The 27,931-nt window shown below is 45.6% G+C and overlaps 1 protein-coding gene across 1 annotated transcript; it reads right to left on the bottom strand.

Moving 5' to 3' along the window:
* Positions 1 to 524: 524 nt before the first annotated feature.
* On the bottom strand, positions 525 to 26,849 carry NFIL3 (nuclear factor, interleukin 3 regulated). Its single transcript, XM_086961129.1, has 2 exons — positions 26,502 to 26,849; positions 525 to 2,418 (listed from the first exon to the last, which is right to left on the bottom strand). The coding sequence occupies exon 2, from the start codon at positions 2,220 to 2,222 to the stop codon at positions 840 to 842; it is 1,383 nt and encodes a 460-aa protein (XP_086817255.1). The 5' UTR covers positions 2,223 to 2,418; positions 26,502 to 26,849; the 3' UTR covers positions 525 to 839.
* Positions 26,850 to 27,931: the final 1,082 nt, after the last annotated feature.

The following is a 27,931-nucleotide window of genomic DNA, read 5'->3' as shown; positions in this document are numbered from 1 at the left end:
GTCGCTGTGTTTTGCTCTAAAACATTAATAAACGTTTTTTTTAATTGTATCATAAAATTGTTGAGTAGGTCATTGGGTGACTTATTAGATGTATGTGGAAAAGAAGGCAGATGTATGGATGGACTTAAAGAAGGAAGGATGTATAGACTCCAATCCTAAACAGATAAACGGTTCGAATTTTGTGGCTGGATGGGGTGGATGGTTTCATCAAAAATACAGAATAGGTATTAAAAACATGCAGAACAAAATCCCAAATAATGGTATGTAAACAAAAAAATGTTTAAACCCAAATGGAGTTTTGTTGTCCACTGCTATGGTCAAACACAAGCGAATGAGCTGGTACCAACTATGTTCCTCTGAACACAGCTCCTCAGTTATGATCTTTATGAAAATTACTATAAAACAATTATGTACCAAATTGTACAACCTCACAACTTTACACAATCTACCACTTAATAAAAACTGGTGGCAATTCAATCCTACCTTTTGGCTATTGAGATTTACTAGGAGCAAGAGGTTCCACGTTTGTTGATAATACTTTATTACAATTAATAACTTGCACATTTACAACATAACAGCAAAAATAATGGTTCATGTCACAGCCCAGCACACCCTATTGAACTGGTTGCTAGGCATAGTGATCATAACACAATCTTGGCGTCATAGAGTGGCAACTTGTGCATGAAAAAGACACCAGCAACTAGTCATTATTAACATTACAGTGAAATGACAGCACAAGTCCAGTGAAAATTCAGCACTGTACAAAACAATGGTCTACACAGGCAAACACATCCATCAGACAATATGTTTACATTGTTTTTTTTGTTTTCAGTAGTATTTTAGATTGAATCTGAACTTGATATGTCTTGTGTGGCAATAAGTCTCTTGAGGGAAGCAACCTCTGCTGATAGGTTTGCTATACCTTGTTTCAAATACAAACTTTCCAAATCTGGGGTTTTGTAGACAGTGTCCGCTTTGTGCAGAACTCCAACTTTGTTTCTGCTCTCAATTTTATTATGTTCCTTCGGATGCCAGTGACCTGGTTTGAGAGACCAGTCTTGGATTTTGGTCACCTGCACAGACAGAGAGGTCAGTGGACGATCTGGTAGAGTTTGTGCGTCTTGCTTTAACAGCTGGCAATGTCTCTTTGATGACATGTCAATTGGCAACAAGGACTTCTGCGCAGCTTCATACTCGACATCAGGCGCTTCTGTTTTCACCTGCATGGCTTTGACCTTAATTCTGAGTTTGTGGGGCAGTGCAGAACAGTGCGCCTCTGGGACCTTTATTACTGTAGTGTGGGCTTTGTATTCCACTGGGGAATGAATGGGGCCTTTGGGAACCTGCTGCTCGTCCTCCCCGTCTGATGACTTTCCTACTATACCGTCATCAGCTTCTGATGTCCTTGGGGAGTTGCTGGAAGAGCAGCTTATCTGCAGCAAGGGGGGTGAGTGAGAGTACCCAGTGTATGCACTTCCCATGTAGGTCTGGTACATGGATCCAGGATAAGAGACATTTTCATCCTCTGACTTTGTGGCATAGGTCTCCAGTTCCATCGGCTCCTGTTTTATCATTGGAAATGAGGATTCAGGAATTCGGCGGGGCTTCTGCGGCGGCATCTCCTGACACTGCTCTGCTATTGAGGAATCTGATATGTCCGAAGCTGAGCTCAACGGAGAGTGCTTAATGACAGAGATACAGCTGCTGGCCATCAATGAATGTTCATGCTCCATCACAAAGGAGCTTGCAGTAGGTTTGTCCAGTGGATGGTCCTGGAAATACACTGTGGCTATATTACTGAGTTTCTGGATTTCTTGGGCATAGGCGGCAGCACTAATCAAACCAAACTTGAGTTTCAGTGCTAACAGCTCTGTCTTTAAGCCAGTGTTTTCCTCCCCCAGTGCCATGAGCTTGTTCTCTAAAACCAAGTCATTGAGGCGCCGCTTCTCGCGAGACCGCTTGGCCGCCTCATTGTTCTTGCGCCGCTTTTCCCAATACATGGCATCTTTCTTTTCATCTGGAATAAATTCCCGTTTCCGGCGGCACGATGACGACTTGTTTTTCCCATGGCTTCCTTCATCGAATAACATATCATCATTTGAAGCATACGCTTCAGACATGTCCGATAAGGAGGAGTTAAGGGTCATCATGTTGTCCAGGTTACTCCCGCCGTCCGCATGGATTTTTTCTTGTTTAATGGTCTGCATTTTCTTCAGCTGCATTAAAATTATTTTGAACAGGACTTTGAAGGCTCTTGAAAGGGTAAACAAGTTTCCTGGGAATTGTGCAACATACCCACTTGACAGCTCTCTATGTATTTATATCCGGAGGTCTGTTTGTGCCATGTCCTCAAATGCCTGGGAAGTCTCCGTTCCCATGTTCTTTCCACTTTCTTAAATGAAGGAATTTCTAGGCCACCTGCAGAAAGAAATCACACAATAACACTTATTAGATAATGTTTGGATAACATCACAAAAAATTGAACATTCTGGTATTTTATACATATTTGCTATGCTTTCTGCAAAAGAAGCGTGCATGAGAATGATTAGAAATATGTGGCATGGTTTTACTGAATTGTATTTTTAAGTCAGTACAATTCAAGTAAGCTTTTTTGCAGTTTTGAGTTGCACCTCATTATAGGCAGGGCTCACACTGGCTGGAAAGAAAAGGGCAAAAACAGGGATTTAGAGTGCCAATCAAATGAATAAAACAATATGCGTCCAAGGGCAGCTACGTTTGCGTATTGATGCCTTTCCTAGAAATCTCTGCTGCTTACACAATAGATGGCATTTGGAAGCATTTTAGGGTAAACACATTCTCTCAGAGATTTTCCAGACGCTTGTTTAGGTTTATGCAAACGTCAAAACCGATTGTCTGTCAACATAAGAAGGCCAAGCTACATAAATGAGGAACACCAGCATACCGAAAGCATAGCCCATTTACAATAGTGATCTGACCCTTTGTTTGACATCAATCCTAAATAATTGAGACTCCAAATGTAACCACCAGGTTATCACTGAGTGATCTGGTGCCTTTAATGTTGTTGTTAATTTTCAATAAAATGATAATTCTCTGAGGCATGAATAGTGTGAGGGTAAGAACTCTTATGCTTGATGAATTTTTCTTGCTAAGCAAATTCTTGTCTTGGAATAAGAAAGGAAAACCTTTCACTTCACAGTAAAAGTGTTCTGAATCCATTACTTCTTTCAGTGAACGCCCACAGGTAATGTTGTATGTGGCTAATGCACCGAAAGCATGCACTGTGTACTGAGGACTCACAGACTCGCTTACTCACTGGAAGAATGCACTCCTCCTTTCAGCCTGTGCCCACAACTCCCGCGTGGGCGTGCAGCAGACACTTCCTTGGCTAGTAATGTGATATCACACTGGTACCACCAGGGGACAACTACATCCTGTCAATTCTATGGCATTTCTCTCAAAACTGTTCTAATTGTTTTACTCGTGTTTTTAATTGTTTCCACCCCCTCTGGGTGTTGCAGTGGCAATAAACCAGGGTCGATAGTTAGCCAGCTGATTGCCTGGCACCCCATGCTGCCTGGTCCTCAAAGACATGCTGTCCGAACCATGCACACATTCATTTTGCATGACTTTGTCATCGAATGAGCCAGGCCCACAAAACCGCAAAGTCTCAAGAATGTAGAAATTCCAAGGTAAGGAAACACCTGCCCACACTTTAGCGCGTCTAAGGCCCTCAGCAGTATAAACCTGTCAGTCACATAAAGCACAACAACTCTTCCGCCTCCCGGAGCAGATTTGAAGTTTTCGGGTTTAAGTATTTATGCGTTGGTCATACACTCAGGGTTGTACATGGCAGATGCGAACACCTGGGCAGTTTTACTGTGGCCAATAGCCTTCAAGTAGTTCTGTATACATGACTCAGGGGTGATGAGAGGAGGAGGAAGGGCATACTTCACAAACAGGTGGAAACGCTGTGCCTACAGGGTTGGACGCGCCTGTTTGTGGTTTAAGAAGAGGTTAGATGCGATTGGAAGGGTAGTGCCGGTGGGAGATGGCTGGGGATTGAAGGATGAGTGTGTGATTACAGACGGGAGGCTCCTTGGGTGCCACAGAAGCCCCCTTGCAAAATGTAGGGTGGAAACTCTGACTTTGAGAGTTTATGAGTGAGGAGGCAAGGATGAGAAAGTAGTGGGAATAGTGTAGTGTAGTGTGAGAACAGGCCTAGGGCAGATACATGAATGTGTGGTGAGGCAGGAGGGAAAATGGACACAAAAAGTTAAGCTTGCAGGTGGCTTAATGAGGTGACCGTGCATGTTACTTGAGTGACGAACGAGAGGTGGGTGCAGAAATTGACACAACCATGAACTTGAAAAATAGGTGGGTGAATAATTTTTCAACACGACAAGCAGTTCGTTTGATTTTCAGTCAATTCACTGTGAAGAATTTATCAGAGGACAACATACGTCAGTGAATTCAGTGGGGCAGCAGGGAGCCTGGGGTAATGTGCATAAGGAGTCAGGCGGGCAGCCAAGTCCTGGTAGCAACCCCACCCACGCCTGTCTCGCTTCTGTGTCACAGCATGGGCAGGGACGTGGGACTGGCACTGGTGACTGGCTCTCCTGCGCAGGAAGAAACGGATTAAATGGGGCTCAGTGAGCGTGTATCCCCTGTGCTGAGCGACACTGCACTACAGTACTGTGGGTTTGCTTTCTAAGCCAATAAGCATGGACAATTCACTGGCAATGTGCTTCTTGTGGTACTCCAGTCTAAATGGAAGTTTGTCTTACTGATGAGCTTTATATGGGGAATTCACCGGTGGGCTAATTCTTGTGGAAAAATCAATTTGTGGATTTGTATAAACCACAAAGTTGATTTAAAACCTTGATTTAGTTCTAGACCGTCTGTAAAAATATGGTAATTCCTACAAGTGACACTACTGTGGCATATAAAAATAAATATAAAAAACAATAAACCAAAAGGAGGCATATTAGTTGCCACAAGAGGAGGACCTAGAAGCCTGATTCAGAAAAAGTTTTAGATTAAAAAAAAAATTAAAAAAATTATCCTAATCATGGATGTACTCCATAACCTTGCCAGTGAACTGTTTCCCGTTCCGCACAGCTCTGCCTGGAAGCTGCTGCACCTAACCCGTGCTGGTTTGAGTTCGAGGCCTTCCTCCACCTGCATGTAGTACGTAATATAAGGGTACCCCAATATTAGAACCTGGGGTGAAGTAATATTTTTGAAAACAATGGTTCCTATGTGGCCAAACCAACTGTCACCAGGCATCCCTGAAGGACACCCAAAGCCCCTTTTTCCTCCCGAAACTGCAGCTGCACCTTGGCCTACCACAGCACACCAGCCCCACTTATCGCACGACCGACAAACACCTGACCCATCCGCCTCAACGGCATCCTGCTCAACACACGTTCCTGCCACAAACACGCTGTGGAGATCTGGGACCTGCTCAACTCCATCAACCCTCACATCGCCTTCATCACTGAAACCTGGTTGAACCCAACCTGCGCCCCAGAGATTGCCACCCCCCTCTTGGACGGATACAAGATCATTCACAAGGACTGCATCAACAAACTAGGGGAGGCATCACCAACGCACACAAAAGCACACTCCGCCTCACCACCAACGCGGACGACCTCTCGACCAACATGGAGCACCCCAATTTCCAGGTCCAGACCTGGCTCTTCAACTGAATCACAGCACCTTTGACATACCAGCTGCCGACCCTCCCCCTCCCCATTTCCTTGAGACCTGACAGATTGATTGATGAGTTATTCTGACAAGACGGTCAGGTCTCAACTGCATTAACGGACAAATACAAAATAGCAAATAGGAAGCCACAATTCCTGTAAACGCCCTTAAAATGCATAAAGCTTCCAACAATACATGCGCACACCCTCATTGTTTGGTGACTAGAATATGGTAATGAAGAACCTAAATGTATAATTCATAAATTCACCTTTATGAAATGCACTTTAAAACCAAAATTCTGCCAAGAAACTCTTTACTATGGGCCATATGTATCAAGCCAAATTGACTTCGCAAACGCCGAAATTCGCATAATTTCGGCGTTTGGGAATGTAATTTGGACAAATGGCATGTATCAAGGAAATCTGCTTTAAAAATAAGGAATCGCAAAATTTGCGTTTCCTTATTTTGCGATTGCATTTAAGGAATCGCAAATTTTGAGATTCCTTAAAAAATGCATATTTTTGCATTTTTCAAAGTGCCATGTGACTCACATACATGCCCATAGGGCATGTATGTTCGCACATGTGCACCCATGCATATTTCAGGGGTGCAACAGGGTGTCCTTTGGACACCCCTGCACCCTTTAAATTATTCTCAATTTGCGAATTGAGAATTATTTCCCATTCATTCCTATAAGCCTCCTGCCCCATAGAAATGAATGGGAAAGTATTCCTTAATTGCGATTCGCAATTTGCTAATCGCAATTAAGGAATTCTAAGGAATCGCAAAAAAAATGCGATTTTGTACATACATACCCATTTGCGAAGAATCGCAAATGGGTATCTTGATACATATGGCCCTTAATGTTAACACATCCAAGCAAAAAAGGCAACAATTCACAGATGCACCATTTGTGCACTTCAAAATGAGAGTACTCAAGTATTATTCATAAATACAGCTTTTCAAAAACCCAAAGCAATACCCATGAAAACAGATAAAAGGCATTAAATATCCCAAAATAGATACACAAATACAAACTTCAAAAACAGCAACCAATAAAAATTAACCAATGACATACTTTTTGGGCAGCAGAACGTTTCTTTAAAACTAACAACAGTAAACTACTCTACTCAGAACTAAAACACCTTGTAGCCCTCTGGAAATTAAAAACCTTACTTCACAAAAACAATAATTTAACCACTGGAAAATAGTAACATACCGATGGAGTTTGGAGATACTAAAAATACTGGATTTGTTGACAATGAAATATAGGACTTGAACCAAAACTTTCAAAATAGGCCTTTTAGAGACGGAGCCACGTGATTACCGGGACGTTTCTGTTATATGTTTCATTGCTGCCAGAAATCAGTTTTTATAAAATAACTTTCCACCAATTTGAGAAATCCTAAAATAGCAAGTTTCTTCAAATTTCACATTCACAAGTTGCTTTATTAAAGGATATTATCATTTAATCACCATACACAGGTATGTGAAGATATGTCTTTACACATACTTGGCACAATGAACATAGAGGACGAGCATTTCTTCTCTCTTTAGAATTGTTTTGATCTGAAAATCCGTTGACATATACAGCTCTTCCCCATCATGTGATCAGACTCCGGAAGAAATGTGCTGTGCTGTCCTTTTTAAAGCACATAAGTTTAGATGGGCTGATTGTTTGTCATCTTTCAAATTTGTGCTAGAATTGTTTGTTTTACAGTTGCCTTGATAGACGACATGGATCTGTCTGTGGGAATTTTTTAATTAGGTCAGCCAATGACTTAGTCGGAGAGGATGCGGCATAACAGCTAGAGCTGCCAGCTTTGGAACTGGGGAACCAGGTTTGAGTCAGGTTGAGTTAGGCTCCAGCTTCCTGTGATTCTGGGCGAATCACTTAATATACCCGTGCCTATCAAAAATGAAGGTGTCCTTGTGTAACGTTGGTGCTCATGTAAAGCACTCCAATACCTTCCGGGTCGAGTTCGTGCTATATGAAACTGCACCAACAACAACAAAATGAGCTGGTGGGCCAAACATCGTCATTCTAGCAAAAATATTCACGTATAACCCATGCCAGTATTCCTATATTTATTAACTAATAGCTGATAAAGTATTTTTTTACAAGAAATGTGTTTTATAAATTCCGACTGACAAGAGTTACCAATTAATTTCTTTATACTGTGCAGATTTCAGTTGCTAGGACCATGGGATCTTTCGGCTCGGAAGATGACGCTGTCCTTAAATTGGTTTCAACATGGTAAGTAAGGGTTCTCAGCAATAATTGTGACTACCCCAATGTCTTCAGCAGCGCAAGCTGTTCTCCTGGAAACTTACTGGCACACTAAGCACCAATCAATAACTGGTCAAGTAGCTCTATCAACAACAAATATCTGTAAAAAGGAAAAAGCCTTTGAAGTTCAAGGATGTTTTTTGTGAACATAAGAGTTTCATTTTTTGCAAACTGACTGTCTTTTATTTAACAAAGTTTATACCAAGCATGTTTCCACATTACTTTTTAAAGAGTATTAGAACATTTGACATAATTCATTAAATGACGTGCAGGGGCTTTTTTTTATGTATTATTGAGTCTTCAAAGGCGTGGTGTCTTTTGATGATTTTGTGAGTGTATTAATACAATTAAAACTGGATTAAATGGATTTGACTTGCACATAATGTATTTTTTGCCGGTTCCTCGGATCAAAAGTGAGAATCGCTCCAGCATCAGTGTAATCAACATAATGCAGAAACATGTGCAGAATATTAACCCAATGAAAATTACCCAATGTGACACAAAGCATTTAATTATATTTTTAATTTGGACTCTTTAAGAACATTGATTCTGTTTTTAATTTGATGATGACCTAGATCAGCATTACAGTGATGCTGATACATGTGCAAACATCATTCTGTGTCATTTGCCTTCCAGGAGCCAGCATTGGGTATAACGGAAAGAATGGGGGCAACTAGGCCATTTCTGTCATAACACGTTTGTGCTTGCTTTTGCAGGGGATATGAGTCAGAAAGTGGAATATACGTTTCTTCTCGACATGGTCCCTTTACAGAAGCAACAACACAAACATACAAGCCCCGGGTGAGAGCAGGGAGTACTGGTTATGGAGCCCCTATCCATTGGTTACAATTTAGCATACCCGGAGGGACCTTTGGGGCGGGCATAAGGTGATGGGGAGCTCTGTCGCCGCCCCTGTGGTTGGCCTTTGGTGAACACGGCAGTGTGGCTGGAGCCACACTGAACGAATGTGCAATTGTGCCTCTTAAATTGTCGCCTATTGGGGACCCGACGAGCTTCGATGCAATCTCAGATTGAAGTCGCTTTTGCAGGGCAGTCTGATCTCCCCTTAAGGGCCAGGGAAGCCAAAGGCAAAATGAAAACAAGCATTTGCAATGCAATAGGTCTCGCATTATTTAAGTTTGAGCTATTAGCATTGTAAATGGCAATTGTTTTTTGCTTTGTGCTATAGTTATTTTTTTACATAAAAAGCTATATATAAAATATGTTTTATTAAAGTTATTTATGCAGTATCTAAATTTTGTTTGCATAAAAGAGTACAATAATATCTTAGTAAAAAAGTCAAATATTTTAATGGTAATTCACCAAATGTTCATTTATGTGTTGGTTTTGAAAATAGCTAAATTAATAGCTTTGTCATTTACAATGCCAATAGTTATAACTTTCGCAAATGTGACACCTATAGCATTTGTAATGCAACATTTGTATTTACGTGACTTAGATGTATTGATATTACAAATAACAATGGCTTTTAATTTTTTTTAATACTTAATAAAAGTGATTGTAATTTTTAATGGCAATAGCTTAAACTTTTGTAAATAACTTTTGTGAAGATTATGTTCAGTGTATTTTATTGTAACGAAATCCAAGAACAGAAGTGAAATATTAACATCTTTTTGTGACATTTGTAATAAAGCTTGAAACATTGAGAGAACATATTTGTGCTGTGGTGGTGCTGAGTGATGCTGTGGTGCTGCTGAATGGGGCTGTGGTGGTGCTGAATGGGGCTGTGGTGATGCTGAGTGATGCTGTGGTGGTGCTGAGTGGTGCTATGGTGGTGCTGTGGTGGTGCTGTGGTGGTGCTGAGTGATGCTGTGGTGGTGCTGAGTGGTGCTGTGGTGGTTCTGAGTGGTGCTGTGGTGGTTCTGAGTGATAATGTGGTGGTGCTGAGTGACTGTACTCACTGTCACTCTGCACTCACTGTCACTCTGCACTCACTGTCACTCTGCACTCACTGTCACTCTGCACGCACTCTGCACTCACTGTCACTCTGCACGCACTCTGCACTCACTGTCACTGCACGCACTCTGCACTCACTGTCACTCTGCACTCACTGTCACTCTGCACGCACTCTGCACTCTGCACGCACTCTGCACTCACTGTTTATGCACGCACTCTGCACTCACTGTCACTCTGCACTCACTGTCACTCTGCACTCACTGTCACTCTGCACTCACTGTCACTCTGCACTCACTGTCACTCTGCACTCACTGTCACTCCGCACTCACTGTCACTCCGCACTCACTGTCACTCTGCACTCACTCTGCACTCACTCTGCACTCACTGTCACTCTGCACTCACTGTCACTCTGCACTCACTGTCACTCCGCACTCACTGTCACTCCGCACTCACTGTCACTCTGCACTCACTCTGCACTCACTGTCACTCTGCACGCACTCTGCACTCACTGTCACTCTGCACGCACTCTGCACTCACTGTCACTCTGCACACACTCTGCACTCACTGTCACTCTGCACGCACTCTGCACTCACTGTCACTCTGCACTCACTGTCACTCTGCACGCACTGTCACTCTGCACGCACTGTCACTCCGCACTCACTGTCACTCTGCACGCACTCTGCACTAACTGTCACTCTGCACACACTGTCACTCCGCACTCACTGTCACTCTGCACGCACTCTGCACTCACTGTCACTCTGCACGCACTCTGCACTCACTGTCACTCTGCACTCACTGTCACTCTGCACTCACTGTCACTCTGCACTCACTGTCACTCTGCACGCACTGTCACTCTGCACTCACTGTCACTCTGCACTCACTGTCACTCTGCACGCACTCTGCACTCACTGTCACTCTGCACGCACTCTGCACTCACTGTCACCCTGCACGCACTCTGCACTCACTGTCACTCTGCACACACTGTCACTCCGCACTCACCCTGCACTCACTGTCACTCTGCACGCACTCTGCACTCACTGTCACTCTGCACGCACTCTGCACTCACTGTCACTCTGCACGCACTCTGCACTCACTGTCACTCTGCACGCACTCTGCACTCACTGTTTCTGCACGCACTCTGCACTCACTGTCACTCTGCACTCACTGTCACTCTGCACTCACTGTCACTCTGCACTCACTGTCACTCTGCACTCACCCTGCACTCACTGTCACTCTGCACGCACCCTGCACTCACTGTCACTCTGCACGCACTCTGCACTCACTGTTTCTGCACGCACTCTGCACTCACTGTCACTCTGCACTCACTGTCACTCTGCACTCACTGTCACTCTGCACTCACTGTCACTCTGCACTCACTGTCACTGCACTCACTCTGCACTCACTGTCACTCTGCACTCACTCTGCATTCACTGTCACTCTGCACGCACTCTGCACTCACCCTGCACTCACTGTCACTCTGCACGCACTCTGCACTCACTGTCACTCTGCACGCACTCTGCACTCACTGTTTCTGAACGCACTCTGCACTCACTGTCACTCTGCACTCACTGTCACTCTGCACTCACTGTCACTCTGCACTCACTGTCACTCTGCACTCACTGTCACTCTGCACGCACTCTGCACTCTGCACACACTCTGCACTCACTGTTTCTGCACGCACTCTGCACTCACTGTCACTCTGCACTCACTGTCACTCTGCACTCACTGTCACTCTGCACTCACTGTCACTCCGCACTCACTGTCACTCCGCACTCACTGTCACTCCGCACTCACTGTCACTCTGCACTCACTCTGCACTCACTCTGCACTCACTGTTACTCTGCACGCACTCTGCACTCACTGTCACTCTGCACGCACTCTGCACTCACACATGCAACAGTAATGTAAAGCTCTCAATGGACCTTAATCGGAGCGCGTTTCTGATTTAAAAGGCTGGCATGAAATAAATTAAGCGCATGTAAATTAGAAAGGAAAAAAAACGAAAAAGCTATTAATATTGGGATAGAGTTTACGACATGCAGAAACCACACAGATTAAAGATGCAATCTGGCTGGGGACAAATGCCCACAGGCAAGACAGCAAACTAGAGAGCGCTAGAGTAAGAGTCTTCAAGGAACAAGAGCGGACGCACCGTAATCTCTTGGTGCTCACAGCTGCTTGGAAACTGTAATCAACGAACACGGGGAAATTCTCCGCATCACTGCCTGTAATTCTCTCCCAGCCTTCCACCAGCCCATCCTCTATGCACGTATGCTCATGTTACGCTTAATAAAATATTGACCTTCTATTCAATAAAAAGTGGTGCTATGTCCTTTATACAGCCACTCCATGTAGGCTCTGCGTCCCCACGCTCCAAGAGAAGCAAGGCACAAAATGTGCACTGCATTCAGAAATAATTTTTTTTTAAACATGCCCTAGCTGCGTAGTTGAGGTTCATTTCCGTCATAATGAAAACAAAAAACCCAACATGAAGATAAATCCTTCAGAAAGAATAACCTTAGCAATTGTGTGCAAATGGTGTGTGATAATTAATAGGAAATGTAATATAATATTAGGAGTGTGCGATATTTGCGTAAATTCTTTTGCAAAAAATACATGGAATTCTTCAATAAGTACACGAAATAACAAAAAAACATCGGTCCAGCATTTGGCAGCTGTTTTGCCATGTACATCCTCGCATTCATTCTTGGATACAAGGACATATTTTGCACTAAGAAAAAGTCGCAAAATCACGCGTGCACGAACAGCATCTGCACACGTTCTCTTTGCAAACCTTGTTTCCTGTGTTTATGCCATGGGATATTGACCCGAACAGAAGCTTCTTTACTTGATCTGGTCACGGTGTAATCACGTAATTGCCATGATTTCATCACAAATGTAAAGCAAATGCCAGAAATTAACTGAGATTACACTGTGTAACAGAAATTTCACCAGGACATACATAAAACCACAGAATTAGCGATAGCATCATAAGCGTGTCCTTTCACTGCAATTGCTTAATCCTCTGCATGTACACGGAAATCATTTGTCAAATATCAGGAAATGTAATCAAATAATGGAACAAAACAATTAAATGGAAAGGATAGCAAGGGTTATGAAAACATGTTCTTTGCTCACATAGATTGATTATGCACTCAGCTGTCTGTTGTACGTGCACCACAATATGCTTACAACGTGTGCAGTCTCCGAAGCTGTACGTCGTTACCGAAAGCACAGTGACAGTCCAGTATGCAAATAAACACAGTGCTAGGTGCTTGTGTGCTGACAAAATGGCCGTCTCTTCATCGCGGGCGCACTCTGGAAGTCAGGCAGCCTTTGTTTGGACGTGGGCGGGGCTCGTCAAAGAAACAGGAAGTAACTGCCGAGGAGGACGTCCGAAACATGCAGGCTTCACGCTGAAGTCCCGGGGCGCTTCAGAGAGACCGGGCGAAAGAGCGAGGGCAGACTGCATGGTAACAGAGGCAACACGGGGCTCCCGAGTGGTGAGGAGACCCCTGCGGCGTGCCAAAAGACGGCCCAGGAACCTGCACACCGAGCCGGTAAGTGAGAGCTTGCAGGCGGGGCGGGGCGGGGGGATTGTCTGTGCGTGTACTCTCGTGTGTGGGCGGCGGCGGCTGGGGGGGCGGGGGCGGCGGCGGCTGGGGGGCGGCGGCGGCGGCGGGCGGGGGGGGGGGCCGCCTGGGGAGGTGTAGTGTGTGTCTGTATGTGTGCGCTAGTGTCTGCCTGCGTGTGCATGTGTTGTGAACAGCCTGCTCTGTGTGTGTGTGTGTAGGTGCGGCGGCGGCGGCGAAGGGGGGGGGAGGGAGGAGGTGTGGCTGTGACTGTGATGTGCGCGGCTGTGATGTGCGCATGCGTGAATGTTGACGCGCGTGCACGCAGCTCAATCCACGCTCGTCACAGTTTTGTGTCCCTCATTCCCCGGTGTCAGGCAGCTATAAGTCTCCGACCCTGGACGCATCCTTCGGATGCGAATTCCAGGGCGAGACCTAAAGAGCAGCATATGAACTTGAAACAAATTGCCTCTCTGCTTCTTGCTGTCATGGGTAGGAGAGAACAACAACTGCACCGATGCAAGAACCACCATGCATTTGTGTAGAGAGACACATAACCTGGGCACAATAGCAGTATATAGGCCATATTTAGGCATCAGGACAAAAACCAGAGCACTGATTTTACAGTATATTGCTGCTGACATACTGTGGGTTCAACAAACACTCATATTCGAAAGAAATATGCCATTAGGTTTTAAGCAAACACATTTTACTGTTTCAGTGCCTGCCTCCAAGACCAGTCATCTCCCAGTTCGATAGTTTTCATTGTCCAGTAAATGAGAACCTTGAAGCACAGCACACACTAGCTACTGGTAAAAAAAACCTGTGTATTGCAGCATTTCTGTAAACAAGACCTTCGGCGCTGAAGCGTGCGATTCCGATGACGTTGGTAGGCAAGGCTGGTCGAATCACTTAATGAGACACCCATTATCCGCAGTACTGCATCCATTATCCTCGACGTAATGAATGGCCTTGAAGAGCCTTCATTCAATGGGGAATTATAATATCCGTGTACTTTATCCACCTCTAGTGTCATAAAGTATTAGAATAAAACACGTCAAGGCCCACGAAGCCCTGAATTAATAGAAGCGCGACGGATCTGTAACTAGGCGCACTTAGGAACCGTGCAAACGTGCGCACAGTGGGCATGCAAACAGACACAAGGACTTACCTGCACACCACAGTCTTATAAATCACTGTGAAACTGGAGAAGCCCTAAAGCAGCACTCCTCCTTCACTAGCGCAGGCCCAACAGAATACAGCCCACCCCTGTCATCAGAGGGAAAGGGGCGGAGCCTATTCCAAATGGTCTATTGGAATTCCCTAAATTATTAGTGCATTGAATATCAAGTAACTTAAATGGTATGACGAGCAAAGAAACAGGAGGCAAGCCATCCACAGCAATATGAGACAGAAAATCAGTATACTTTGGCATCCACTTCACAGCAAGCACTATCTCTCACCTGCGTATGTTTCTTTGATCAACACAAATTTCAAGCAGAAGCTGTGGGTGTACGAAATGTAATCAAGTGCATGTCACTCGGCGACACACATTCTCCGACAGTTTGCACTAATGTACAATAAACAGCTGGAACACAGTCTGTTTGTTCCATTCCTATCAAACAAGAAACAAAAACTGACGAAAACACATCAGCCTTCGTTTTTGCCCGGAGAAAATCTTGTAGAAATGTGTCTGTCCCCTAACCTTGCCAAATTTCAGGGAGGTAGGAATGGGTACATTGTCTGTTCCTCGTCAGTGTGACAGACATTCACTGATGCCTTTTCTATTTGTCCTGTGGTGAGAAGACTATTGCAAGGATTTCGCAAAATAAGGTATTGGACAATTTCTATGTAAAAAGAGATACGCCTGCCAGGCCATTCACACATTCACCTGCGAAAGCGTGTGGAAGTGCCCTTCTATCTGAGACGGGTCACGGGTGAAATATGGTCGACGTGCTGTGTGTATGGTTTAAACCGGGGCACTTTATGCTGAGTTCATGTCACTTTCTTAAAGTCACGCTTCTCGCTGATGTGATCGCATCAGTTAAGACAGAGACAACTTTGCTATTAGAAACGAGAGTGATCTTTCTCAGCAGTCTTTCCCTGTTGGTTGCTTTCTGTCAGAAAAGCATCTGAATTAAAAAGCTCACAACTTCATTTCTAGCAGCTAGGCAGAGGTTGAAATATTTTGTGATTCCCAGAGCATGACCCTGATGGTATGCAGGGTCGGACTGCCCTACGGGCAATGGGGCAGTTCCAGAAGGGCTGGTTTGACAGAAGGTCAGCGTGAGGGCCATTTTTGGATGGTTTTGGGTCTGTTTTATGGCCTGCAGGGCGTTTTTACTTCTGATTTCCCTGATATTGCCACCGACATCGTCTGCAGCAAGCACAGATGCATGCAGTCTCCCATACCTTGCAAAAAACCTATACAGCACGCCTGTATACGATTAAAACTATCCCTATTTGCAAACGTGAGACACTTTTTTTGAGCTGAGTCACTAATGGGGATAATTGTAAGTTGGTGCCTGGGCCTTTTCTGTCCCAGCCAGATTCTGATGGTATGGTTGTAGCGGCATCATCGACAGGCTGTGCTAAATTCAGAGAGAGAGATATAGCAGTTAATATTATTTTGGGGAAAACAGATAATTCCAGCTGTATTCTTTCTAGCCTCAGTGAACTTTGTTTCTATACTTTGATCGTGAGACCCTCCCTGAACATTAGGACACCATGATTCTTCTGTCATCTAGAGCAGAGCACAAATGGGGATCCTTGCACAGCACACTCAGTGCTCTAGCTGGATGTTTGTAGATCCAGGACAAACCCAAAAACCTTCAAAAATATAAAGCATGAAGTCACAGACTTCCATAGTTTGAACTGTACTTGACGAATAATGTCCAGCTTCACAGCACAGAGCATTCCTTATTACTTGCCATCTAGTTTTGTTCCACAGTTGATTTCTCACTCCGCCCCCCCCCCTCCATTCCCTCTGACTGCGAGTGTAGTAGATAGGGCACTCTTCCCTAGAACGGTCTCAAAGAGCTGCTTCTTTCAGTTGCGGGGTAGCCACGAAGGTATTTTGAATCCCAATAAACTGGATTGGCTTCCTCTGATTTAGGAACAGAATTCCAGGACTTCCTATCACAGAAAGTTAAATAAACTATGCCTAGCGCTAGGCTACACTTTTCTATGGCATTTCTCTAAGCTTTACTGAAAACTCACATCTAATCATGTTTGCTTGCATTTAGTAACTTGGAAGAGGAAAGGCAATATTTAATTCGGTCTCCATGGTTGGAATCTAAGGCCCAGATTAAGAGTCTTGCGGTTAGAAGACTGCCACACTCAGGGGATACGATGGTGGAGGTCCAGCCACTGCCGCACCGGCGTTCTGACAGCCCTATTAGGGATTTGTCAGTCGGACTGCCATTGCACAGCCGCAGCTGCCAGGAAACTGCCAGTCCCTGGTTTTCCAGTCTGAAGGCAGTAATATGCTCTGCGGGTGCAGAAATACAGGGTTCGCAAAATGTGCCTCTCTGCTTGCACCACCATGTACAGGGGCACGAGGGGGCCCTGTAGGGTCCTCTTGCTTTCCTTACCGCCATCAGTTACATGAAGGAAGCACCTCCATGAGACTGCTGGCGGTGAGGAAATTTGTATGTGCTTGGTAGTCCAAGCAAGCACATACGAATTTCCTCACCGCCAGCGGTCTCATGGAGGTTCTCCCTTCATGTAACTGATGGCGGTGAGGAAAGCAAGAGGACCATACAGGACCCCTCTTGCCCCAGTACATGGTGGTGCAAGCAGAGAGGTACGTTTTGCGAGCCCTGTATTTCTGCACCCCCAGTTTCTGCACAGAAAGAAACACACAACATGGTGCATTTCTTCCTGTGCAGGAAAGTGCACTGGCGGTCCCGCTGCTGTGCTGTTTCAGGCTCCCAATGAGGTCTTGGGTAATGCCAGACCTAAACAAGCATTTGCTATGCAATTCCTCTTGCATTTGCTAGAGTTTGAGCTATTGGCATTGTAAATGATACTGCCTTTTATTTATGTGTTTGCAAAACCTACAAGTGGTGCGTAAACACCTCTTGCAAGTTTTGTAAACACATAAATAAGAGGCATTGCTATTTACAATGCCAATAGCTCAAACGCATGCAAATGCAAGACGTTTGTGGCAACCGCACTTTAGCTTTCAACATCATACGCTAAAGTGCGGGTGCCGCGATAGCTTCAAAAGTAAAGAAAACGCCTTTTTCTATTTCTTTACTTTTAAAGCAATCTTAAAGCTTTAAAGCTTCAGATGTTGAATGCTAAAGAGCGGGTGCTGCCACTGTAACAACAGTAAGCAAATAGAAAACAAATGGCATCCACATGCTTTTTTAGTTTCTATTTATTTACTTTTGTTACAATAGCCGCACCCGCACTTTAGCTTTGAACATCTTAAGCTAAAGCGCAGGTGCAGCGATTGTTTCAAAAGTAAACAAACCGAAAAAAATACATTTTTTTTTCTGTTGGTTTCCTTTTAAAGCAATTGCAGCACCCGTGCTTTGGCTTAAGATGTTTAAGATAGAGCACAGGTGACACATTTGTAATAAAAACCCATAAATAAACAGGAAAAGAAAGGTATGGGATTGCGTTTGGCCACCAAATATCAAAGGAAAAGTGGGGCCACCATTATTCTTGCCTAGGCGAGCCATGGCTGAATAAATTAATTTTAAAAGTGCCTTGAGGGGGAGTATGCATTTCTGCAACAGCCGGCAGGACAAAGCTATTTAAGAAAATAGTGCTCGGAGGCTGTAATTAAAGCCTACCCAGTAACAACACATGTAACATGGGGTGTTCTCATAGGATGTTACAAGAAGAGAAAAGGTGGTACTAAGGAGGGGCTACTAAGCCTATTAACCAATGAAAAGCCACCATTTACAAAGGGCAGGAGCCAATTAAAAAGATGTGCCAAAAGTGAGCAGAGCTTCATGTTATATCCTTATCCTGAATACCTCATGTCCTTGAAGAGACAGTGCAAAAATTGCCTAGGCGAGTCCTAAAAAGGAACATATACGGATGACTGTGTGTAACAAATGTGCTGGGTAATTTGATGGTGGATGTGAGAGGAAATCAGGGTTGTGTGGAATTGTTTTTTTGCAAACATAGGCACTTTCAAAAGACCCGCAAGGAGGTGGAGACTGAGATAAAGTTCTTGACTTATTCCATCTTGACGAGGGCAAATGTTTTATTCTGGATTAAAAGGTGAGGCAAATTGGACTTGGGGTATACTAAACATGTGGAAAAGCAGGGGTAGATGTCAAGGAGATACAGACAGTGATCTTTAGTTCCTTTTATGAATGAACGGCAGGTGCTTGGTCCAAGGAAGAAAGAGAATGGGGCAGGAACAAAAGGCTATTGGATATTAGATGGATTTAGGTGCAATGAAAGAAAGAAAGTAATGTTTTCTTTCTTGGCATGGGGAGAAGGGACAGAAGAGGTGAGTGCACTCAAAAAGGGAGGCATTGGGTGAACAATCTAAGAAGATAATATCCTTAACAGTGCTGTGTAGAGGAAGAAGTTGCAGGCTCAGAGCCAAATTCTGTGCAACAGCGAATGTGTGGTCGCGCCTTCTGTTCTCGTGGGCTTATCAAAGAATTTCACATTTGTTTTTCTTGTGTAGTTCAGTCAAAATATATATTTAAATAAAACTGATATTACTTCACAAAATCAGTCTCTGAAGTTGGCTACACCCGTACATTCATCACTGTATACAGTAAAGTGTCTTTGCTGTGTTCGTTTACATAAGTTGAGCATATGCTACACCCCCACAGGGTTTTTGTGCCAAGATGCCAAGCATGCCAATAATAAAAAGGAATCAGTGACAGATATTCTTACATAAGGCAATATGGTGATAGATGTAACAGGTATTTTTGTACTGTGTACATTAATGCTGATTTATTGTTATGGTTTTCACTGAATTAATGGAGTCATAGTTACTGCTTATTAGTGGCTCCAGATCGCGAGTTCAGTAAACTGCAGTTTTCCACAGCAGTCCTACCCTAGTTACTCTATCTGACAGTGCCAAGCCCAGCGAGAAGGTAATTCTGATTCTGTTCTCATTCAATTCCCGTACTCTCTGCATCAACTCTCAAAAGATGCTCCAACCTCAGCAAACTAAGTCTGACCGCCATCATCGTGGGGCTTGGGACCGCCCACTTCTAAGGCGGTGGTCCCGCACAAAAGATTATGATGTGATAGCCACTGTGGCGGTCGCATCATGTATCTCTAACATTGCAGCAGGTGCTGCTGGCTGCAGCACCCGCCACAATGTCCAAAATGCACTGTTAGCATTTCCCTGCACGACATGGCAGGCACCACGTGGTTCCTGGCACCTGGTGCAGGGAAATGAACACCCACCTCCCCCCAACACAAGGGGGGCCCGCAATGGGTCCCCAAATGCAAACCCCGCCAGCCTGTGAATGGCGGTTGAACCGCCATCCACCGCTGGTGGGGATGAGGCATCCTAATTTGGCGGACGGTGCCTGCTAGGCACGACACCATTTTATGGATGAAGACCGCTCTGCCAGGCAATCTGAATGATTGCCTGTAGCGGTTCCGTGGCGGACGGTCTTTGTATCCGCCACAGTCGCAGTCTGAATCCCCCCGCCATTGTAATGTGGTGGGGGGAAATTGCTGTCTGATGGCAGAAGGATTGCCACCTCATGGCTGGTGGTGGAGGTCCTTCCGCCATTGTAATGAACCCCTATGTTAGCAGTTTTGGATTGCATTGGCCCAACCCAGCTGAGCTGCAGAGAGATATAGCAAACTCTTTTTACACCCGCCAACAAACACATCAATGGGTAGATTACAGATTTGAATTAGACCAGTGACGGCCAATAGAGAATAGGGCTTATGTCAAGAATTTTATATTGGTCCATAAAAAAATCTAGCTAAAAGAACAAGCTCATGAGCAAAACACGTTACCAGATATGCTCCCAGATAGGCCTTGTGAAAGCTTCTTTGCAATGCCTTAAGCATTCATGACTTCACCATGCAAAATATGGTGTGCATTGGATGAAATTTCTCAGTTACGGGCCGCCTAATCATTGACATCCTACATCACCCCTTAACATTCAGAAAGAGGCATTCTGAATTCACAAAGACCCACAATACATAGTTGGTCCAGCATGACTTGTCATGGTAGTCACTCTATTATTCAGTGCTTAATATGTAATCAAAATGTCAGTCCCCTCAATTGTTATTGGGAGGCTGAGAGAGAATATGTGTTGGCCGAGGAGGAAGTCCTTGCTTTCCTTATGTCCCAGCAGCAGTTGTAGCTCCACTAGTATCTACAAGTTGACTCTAATCGCTATATGCTTGCTCTTTGCTACAGTCAGCCTCACTGGAAAGCATTGTACGCACTTTCCAGGAGAGAGAACTGCAGTCCTTCTTTTATTCCCATTTCGGTTATTAGAAAGAGAAGAAGTGCTTCCAATACAACAAATATCAAATGTATAACTGTATCGGTTGTCTTCCTTTTTTTTCTATGAACTGTCGAAATTAACAAAAGTCTCAATGCTTTCTACTGCAGCTCTGTGAGTAAAAGCATGTGCAGACCAGGACAGAGTGGAAGTTTGCAAAAAGTCACAGTTTAATGAAATAAGTGCCAGCGGTGTCCACCAGCAAGCCACTGGAAAAACATAAGTACTGTGCCCAGTACCTTAGAGTACAACTTAGCTCAGCTTGGCTAATGCTTTGAAACAGCAAGAAATGTGAATGATACTATAAAGGAATACGAATACTACTACTGTTTCTAATACTAATAACACTGCCATAGATCAGGTTTAAACTAGTTCCCTAGACTCCTTCTAATCCCCAGTGTCACTAGTACAGTCTCTATGGAGTGAAACCTGTTTTATCTTCCGTTGCCTGCCAGCCAGAAATTGTCTCTTATCATGGCGTGCACGCGGCTCTGGAGTGACTGTGATGGCTAGTGTAAAGACGACAGTGAGCTATCATCATTTCCTCTATTAACAACGTCAGGGGCAGGCGTGTTTATTTCTAGCCCATTCCCAGGGGTGGTGCCTAAGTATAGCTCTCAGTGCTGAAATAATTCTGCAGCTGACGTTAAGTGGTCATTTAGATTTTGAAAAGCAATTGCTGCATACTCAGTTTAAAGGCGGTAAGCTGGTTTAAAACCTAGTCTGAGGCTTCGCCCCGTCAGCTGTGAGCCTCTGCAAGCCCTGACTCGTGCCGGGCATGCACTAGGCCTTGCGGTGTAGCAGCCCTGGCAAAATGCAACAGCCTACGGTTACTCAGAAAAAAAGATGTAATTTTAAATGCTGAGCACAGCTGTACTGAGAGTGATTTTATTCTCTTTCGAAGGAATGCCTGTCTTCAACCCACGGAGCTTGCTTTCTTGGCGGTGAAAGCTTCTTAAAACAGTTTGATAACTTATTCTCCTGAAGACATTGGGGCTGTAAGTAACATTACAAGCATAAATGTTATGTAATATCTATTTGTATAGCGCATAACTCACCCTAGAGGGTATCCAGGCACTCAATAACAATTATGTAATGCAGCATTATAGTTGCAGCCCCCAGGACTATAGCTGTAATTATATGTTGTCTGCTGTAGTCGCAGGACATAGCCGCAGAATAATGTGCATAATGATGGGGATGGCATATGCCAACAAACAATACTCTGCTAGAAGGGCTATAATGGATGTAGAACATTCCACCCTTTGACGCATAAGGCTCACATTGAAACAGAGATGGACAGAGGACAAACATGGACATTTTGCAGCTGGGGACCTGAATCGGTCAACACAGCCCATTGCTACTGAGTTCTATTCGACAGAGCTCCCAGAATTCCCGTGTTTTGATAACACTGGTTTAGCATAATTTAACAAGCCACGCCTGTGATATACTGCACTGCTCCAATGCAGCAGATGACGCCCTGCTCTCAATGTGACAGGCGGAGGTTGGCTAAACACTTCAGCTCTGTATATTTTGATGAATGCGCGCTGCATCGACATTTTTCTTTTCCACTGAACGGCACTGTTTCACTGAGGCGAGTCGGCGGGGGCTCTGCTTGCGTGGATAAAAATACCCACTGCTTTCACAGCTGCATACTCGGGCTGCGCCACTCCCATTGTATACTGGAGTATCAGCTTCCCATTGAGATACCATTGCGTGTCCCTGCCTGAACTGGCCCCCACGGTGCCACATTAGGCCAAATATATTGGCCACGAGCCTCTCCGCCTGAATGTCCTATTTATAACCATAAGAGGTAAAGAGGCTTCATGCATGGCGAGTACACACTACCGGAAAGCGGAGCGTGTGCATGTTTTATGCAAATGAGAAATGGTATTCGGGTAGTAAGGGGGCATCCTTATTAAAAAAATGTACCGAAATCTCATCCGACTGCACCGTTGGAAACAACAGTCCAAAAATGCAAACATCAATAATAAGGTGCAATTTATATTCTGCATAACTGTATATTCTTGAAGCCAATTAATGACCTCAAAGAGACAAACGCTTTCCAAGCATCAGGCAGTTCACGCGTGGACAGTACGTATACGCAAAAACCTATTGCCTTTCACCTGGCGTGCTGCCCATTACAGTGTGAATCATAACATAATGACGTGACAGCATAACGTCATAGCATAGCACAACGTAAATAGCAATAGTGATGTCAATAAAAATTGAACCAAAGAACACATCACAAAAGAAATAGGTGCATTGCTCGTTGTACGTAGTAAGTTGAAAATCGTTTAGGAAAATACATATTTCATTTTACAATATGTTGAGGCTAGACTGTAATACGCTGTTATAAAACACAAAAAAGCGGGTGCCTTCAGAGCGAGATGCACCAATGACGTGGCACGTGTAAAGGTTAGATTGAACCTTGGGGGAAAATCCAACTGACAGTGGGTAGTCAAGTGCGTCTGTGGAATTATGAAATAAAACATGGAGAAATTCGAAATGGTTCCTGGTTGTCTCTGGGAATGGTTACTGTATCTATCGGAATTAGTTGTATTGGAATCTTTGTAACCAGCATAGTCTCCTTGTTTGTACTTCTTTGACCTGATAGGAATAATTCAAATGGTCAACTCGAATTTACTACATCCTGTTTGAAATCAACCCTAAAATCCTAGTCCATTTTAACAGAAATATCGTAATAATGGGACATATGCAGCAGACATTCGAGAAATAGAAAATGTGGCAATCATATGCCTACATTGTGTGCGGCAGAGCTGTTTGTTCTCTGGCCTTGAATGCCGTTAGAGGTTATAATTGTTACAGCAGGTTAAATGAATGTGGTCCCTTTCCTATGGGTAAAATAGATGACATTAATTCAAGTTCCGGCCATTTTATAGCTCCCTGACACGAGCCATGTCCCCCGAGCACGTAATGGTCCCTATATCCTTGCATCTATGCAGCAGCAACCATGCAACAATAACTAGATCATGGGTGCAGTGACATAACGCGCGAAGGCGACATGCTGCGGCCTGATGCTATACACGAAGCTTGAAGCTTGATGAGAGGCGGGAGGGTGAGCCCTGTTTGCTGCCTCTTGTCAGCTCGCCTCTCAAAGCACATCCTTTCATTTGAGGGTGTTGTTCCATCCAGTCAGAGGAGCGGCGGGATCGGCGTGCTGTGTGTGTGTAAAGAGCCTCCCGGTTGTAGAATGGCCCCGCCCCCTTCTCCCAGCTTAGTTAATGAACAGCGAGCAGCGCAGCGGCGAGTACGTGACTGAGGGTGCATCCCGGCCCTGCTCGGCGCGCCGCCCCTGCCCGGGGCTAGATCCGTCAGAGCGCGCGGTCCGCTCCCTGGGCGCCGGCGGCCTCGGGGCACCGACAGGCACCGGCCGCGGCAAGCGAAGGAATGGGGCGGGAGCTGCTTCTTATGTACAGCTTATGTCACTCAGCCCGGATAACACATGGGCCGAAGGTGCCTTACGCACCCGTCATGACGGAAAATGATGCCTCCCATTCTGATTGTGCTCTAGGTCGCCCATATCGCATAGATTTTTTTACAGCTTAAAATGAATGGAGGGGCACGGATGGGTGGCCCTTTACCCCACCCCATGCAGTACCCTGCTTTACGCCCTAAGCCCATGTCCCAGTGCAGGGGTGCGCGCAGGCACCATCCCCAGCTTTATGGAAGAAACGCGGTTCTTATCACACAAAACAAAGGAAAACGCTTCTTGAAGGGACGGAGCCTCCCGCCCGCCCTATATCCAATACCTATTGGCGCTGGAGGGTTAGGTACGGTTGGGTGCGACATGAAGAACATTGTCAATGCATGTCGCCAAAATATTCCTCGGATAAAGCAAAGCCTCTCTGGCTTCTCTCTGCACCCTTTCTATTCACAGAAGCCCTTCCCGGGCCTGCGGGTTAGATGGGTGCACAGACCGATCCCAAAGCGAGAAACCACACGGGAAAGCCTCGCTTTCCTGGAACAGAAAGACAGAGGTGGGCTTGTTCGTGGTGATGACGGGGGTTCGGCGAACGCGATTTCACCGAAAACGCGGTATCAATTTACAGCACCAGGAGAATCAATAAGGCGCTTAACTAAAGGCATCTAATTATAGATAGCAGTGGGAGGGGTTGGAGAGGGGACGCACTGCCGCCTGTTAAACAAACGGAGATCTTACGCGAGCCCCAGATCCTGTTACACATGCAGCGCCAGGGCTTTGTCCTGTAATGAATGCCAGGCGCTTCGCTGCTTCTGCTCTCCATTGACGTGTGCCAGCGTCAGCCAGTACCACAAATAGCAAAGGCCGGCCGAGGGGCCTTTCAAAGACAGAAGCAGACTGCTGTTAATGATTAGACATCTTGAGTTCTCAAGCAACCGAGAAAAGGCCTCTCACAATCACAACGTGTGACGAAAGATGTGAACCTCGGCGCTAAATATAGTACAATGAATGAAAACGGATATTGGGCGCGCACAGCGGGCGCTGCAGCGTAACTCGAGGACAGTTCCTTTCAAAAGACTCCCCTGCAGGAACACGGGAGCAAGACGCGGGTCCACTGGCGCTTGGCCGCTATGGAGGCAGCCCTTGGTTCTTTGTGGCAGCCTCGTTACAGTGTAATGGGCTCGCCCTCCTCCCTGCTCAACCTCCGGCTCTCCCCCCTCCTTTCCATCCCTCCCTCCTCCCCTCCGGCCCGGCTGCCAGCACATTCTGTGGTTACATAATGCAACATTTCCAGGAACTCATCCGTGCGCCTGCAAAACCAATGGCTAAGCAGAACACACCGTAGAGATGCACGAGCTCCCATTAGCAGGTCGCATGACCTCGGGAACGTGAAATCTCCCCCCCCCCCTAAGCCCAAGACACGGATCCTATTTTGCCAAATCAACCAAATAAAACATAAGGACATTAGGAAATGGAAAAGATGCGTTTACATTTTAAGCTCCGAATTCACATACTACGCCCCAGGATTAGACTAGAGGTTGAATGGATGGATGGGAGAACGGCCGGGTAGTGAAATACCGCATGGCCATGTAACTGCACAAGCAGTGTCACAAGCCCGGCCAGCCCCCCTCAACCCGCGGACAGGTTACGCAATGGAGGAGCCGGCATCTTCCCACCCGAGGCCAACCAAAGAACAACACAATGGATGCAACAACCACGCTGCGGCTGGTAAAAGAGCCCCTCTGAAGTCTGCCTTACGTTTCCTAAGATACACCCGGTCCGTTTCATTCATAACAACGTTTCCAGCGAAACGGTACTATTTCATTCATTATCGCTCACATGCTTACCCCTACGCGGTTGGATTATCCTAAGGCTAAAACACACTAAATGATATTCGATAACAAAGGGACCCGTTCCGGGGCTTCGCAATCATCAATCCTCAGTGCCCCCCAAATTATTTGTTTTCATGCATCGAACGTGGTGTTATGCAACAAGCAGCATTCACTAAGGTGGCACCGGTCACCACGCCATCCATTTCCTGTCAAGTACACAGCAAGCACAATGACACAATGTTCGGAAAAACATGAATGCCGAGCTGATGTCTAGAACAACACATAGTATTTGTGTATTACCTGTGTGATCTTCATCTGCAGCACACACTCATCTGCCTCTTCTATGGTCATCCTTTCGCTGTTGGTCCATTCCTTTTCTCTCCCCAGGAGGATTGTCTACAGGCTGGGATTGGAGCAGTTTATTTTCTATTTTTGTGGATGGCAGGAGCCCCCCAGCAGCGGATCTTTCCCTCCTCCCAGGCGCTGCTGTACAGATCTGTGTTAGTAGGTCAATACTTCTCAGCGTAAAGCTGAGCACAACTGCCAGCCTGCGTCCTGACTCACCGGAGCCCCCAGCCAATCAGGCGCAGGGGCTGAGGGGCGACCGCCAATCGCCAGCTCGGGAGGGGGCCGAGGGGCGGATCCGTACTTGAATTGAGCTCTGCTGTCGGGGCAGTGTGTTACCGAGGTAGAGAGCGATGTGCTCGCTCTATTGCATAACCGGAGGGGGGATAGAGACGGAGCGAGTATTTACGTAATTAGCCCGGCAGGGAGCCGCGAGCAGTGGGTAACAAGGGCTCGACTCTTTTGTTTGGTGTTACAAAATTGTTTGCTGTTACAAAATGCTCCAGCGTAGCCGGACCTGCGATGGCCATTGGGCAGGAACCTCGCGCAATAACTACACTCCACGCTGTTACTTGAAGTGTAAAAGGCCATTTATTAGGACAAGGTTGCAATCATTTTAGACTTATTAACAGTACATCAATGCATGAAATATACATTTCCATAATCATTTAGACTTATTAACAGTACCTTAATGCATGAAATATACATTTCCATCCCATACCCACACATTCTCCTTTCTGCCTTTCCAAAACCATCTCACCTGTTTGACTCTTCACCCATTCACTCGATAACCTCCTTCCTTTCCCCATTCTCACCTTCACTTGCCCTCCAAGCATCCTCTGTTGACTTTGCCTTTATTGCTCATTGCCTCCCATGCCCCACTATCAGTCACCTGTGTACCGTTTTCCCCCCACCCGAGGGGTGGATCTGCCCGTATGTGACTCCCCACCCCTCCAAAGTACCGTACCGCCTCTGCTCTGCAACCTGCCCTAAACTGGCACCCCAACCCTTGAAACACCCCCGGTCCTTCCCTAAATCTGCAGGGTGGGCGGGTGGACAAAATTAACAACACCCTCCCGGTGGTGCTAAGGTGTCAGGAAGAGGCCGGATCTTCCTCTCCTGACCAGGCCCGGTTCTAGCGGGTGGGCCGGGTGGGCCAGGCCCACCCAAATATAAGCCTGGCCCACCCAAACAGTATCCTTGGCCCTCAGTAGTGAGGGCTGAAGGCAGGCGCGCAACGCGAAAGTCGTGTGTGTCAGCCCGGACCGAGACAGCTTTCCCGGGGGCACACACACAGTTTTAGAGTTTATCGCAGCCCTGCACCCGAGTACTTCACAGGTCTTTGAAGACCATTAAAATGTTAACGAGGCTTTGTTTACTTTTTT

This window comes from Lissotriton vulgaris, chromosome 3_1 (assembly GCF_964263255.1).
Source record: "Lissotriton vulgaris chromosome 3_1, aLisVul1.2, whole genome shotgun sequence".
Classification (NCBI taxonomy): domain Eukaryota; kingdom Metazoa; phylum Chordata; class Amphibia; order Caudata; family Salamandridae; genus Lissotriton; species Lissotriton vulgaris.
The sequence above is the reverse complement of the archived record's forward strand: the minus strand, read 5'-3'. Positions and strand labels throughout refer to the sequence as shown.

Coding starts and splice junctions, on each gene's coding strand:
- NFIL3 (XM_086961129.1), bottom strand. CDS start 2,222: ATGCAGCTGAAGAAAATGCAGACCATTAAACAAGAAAAAATCCATGCG.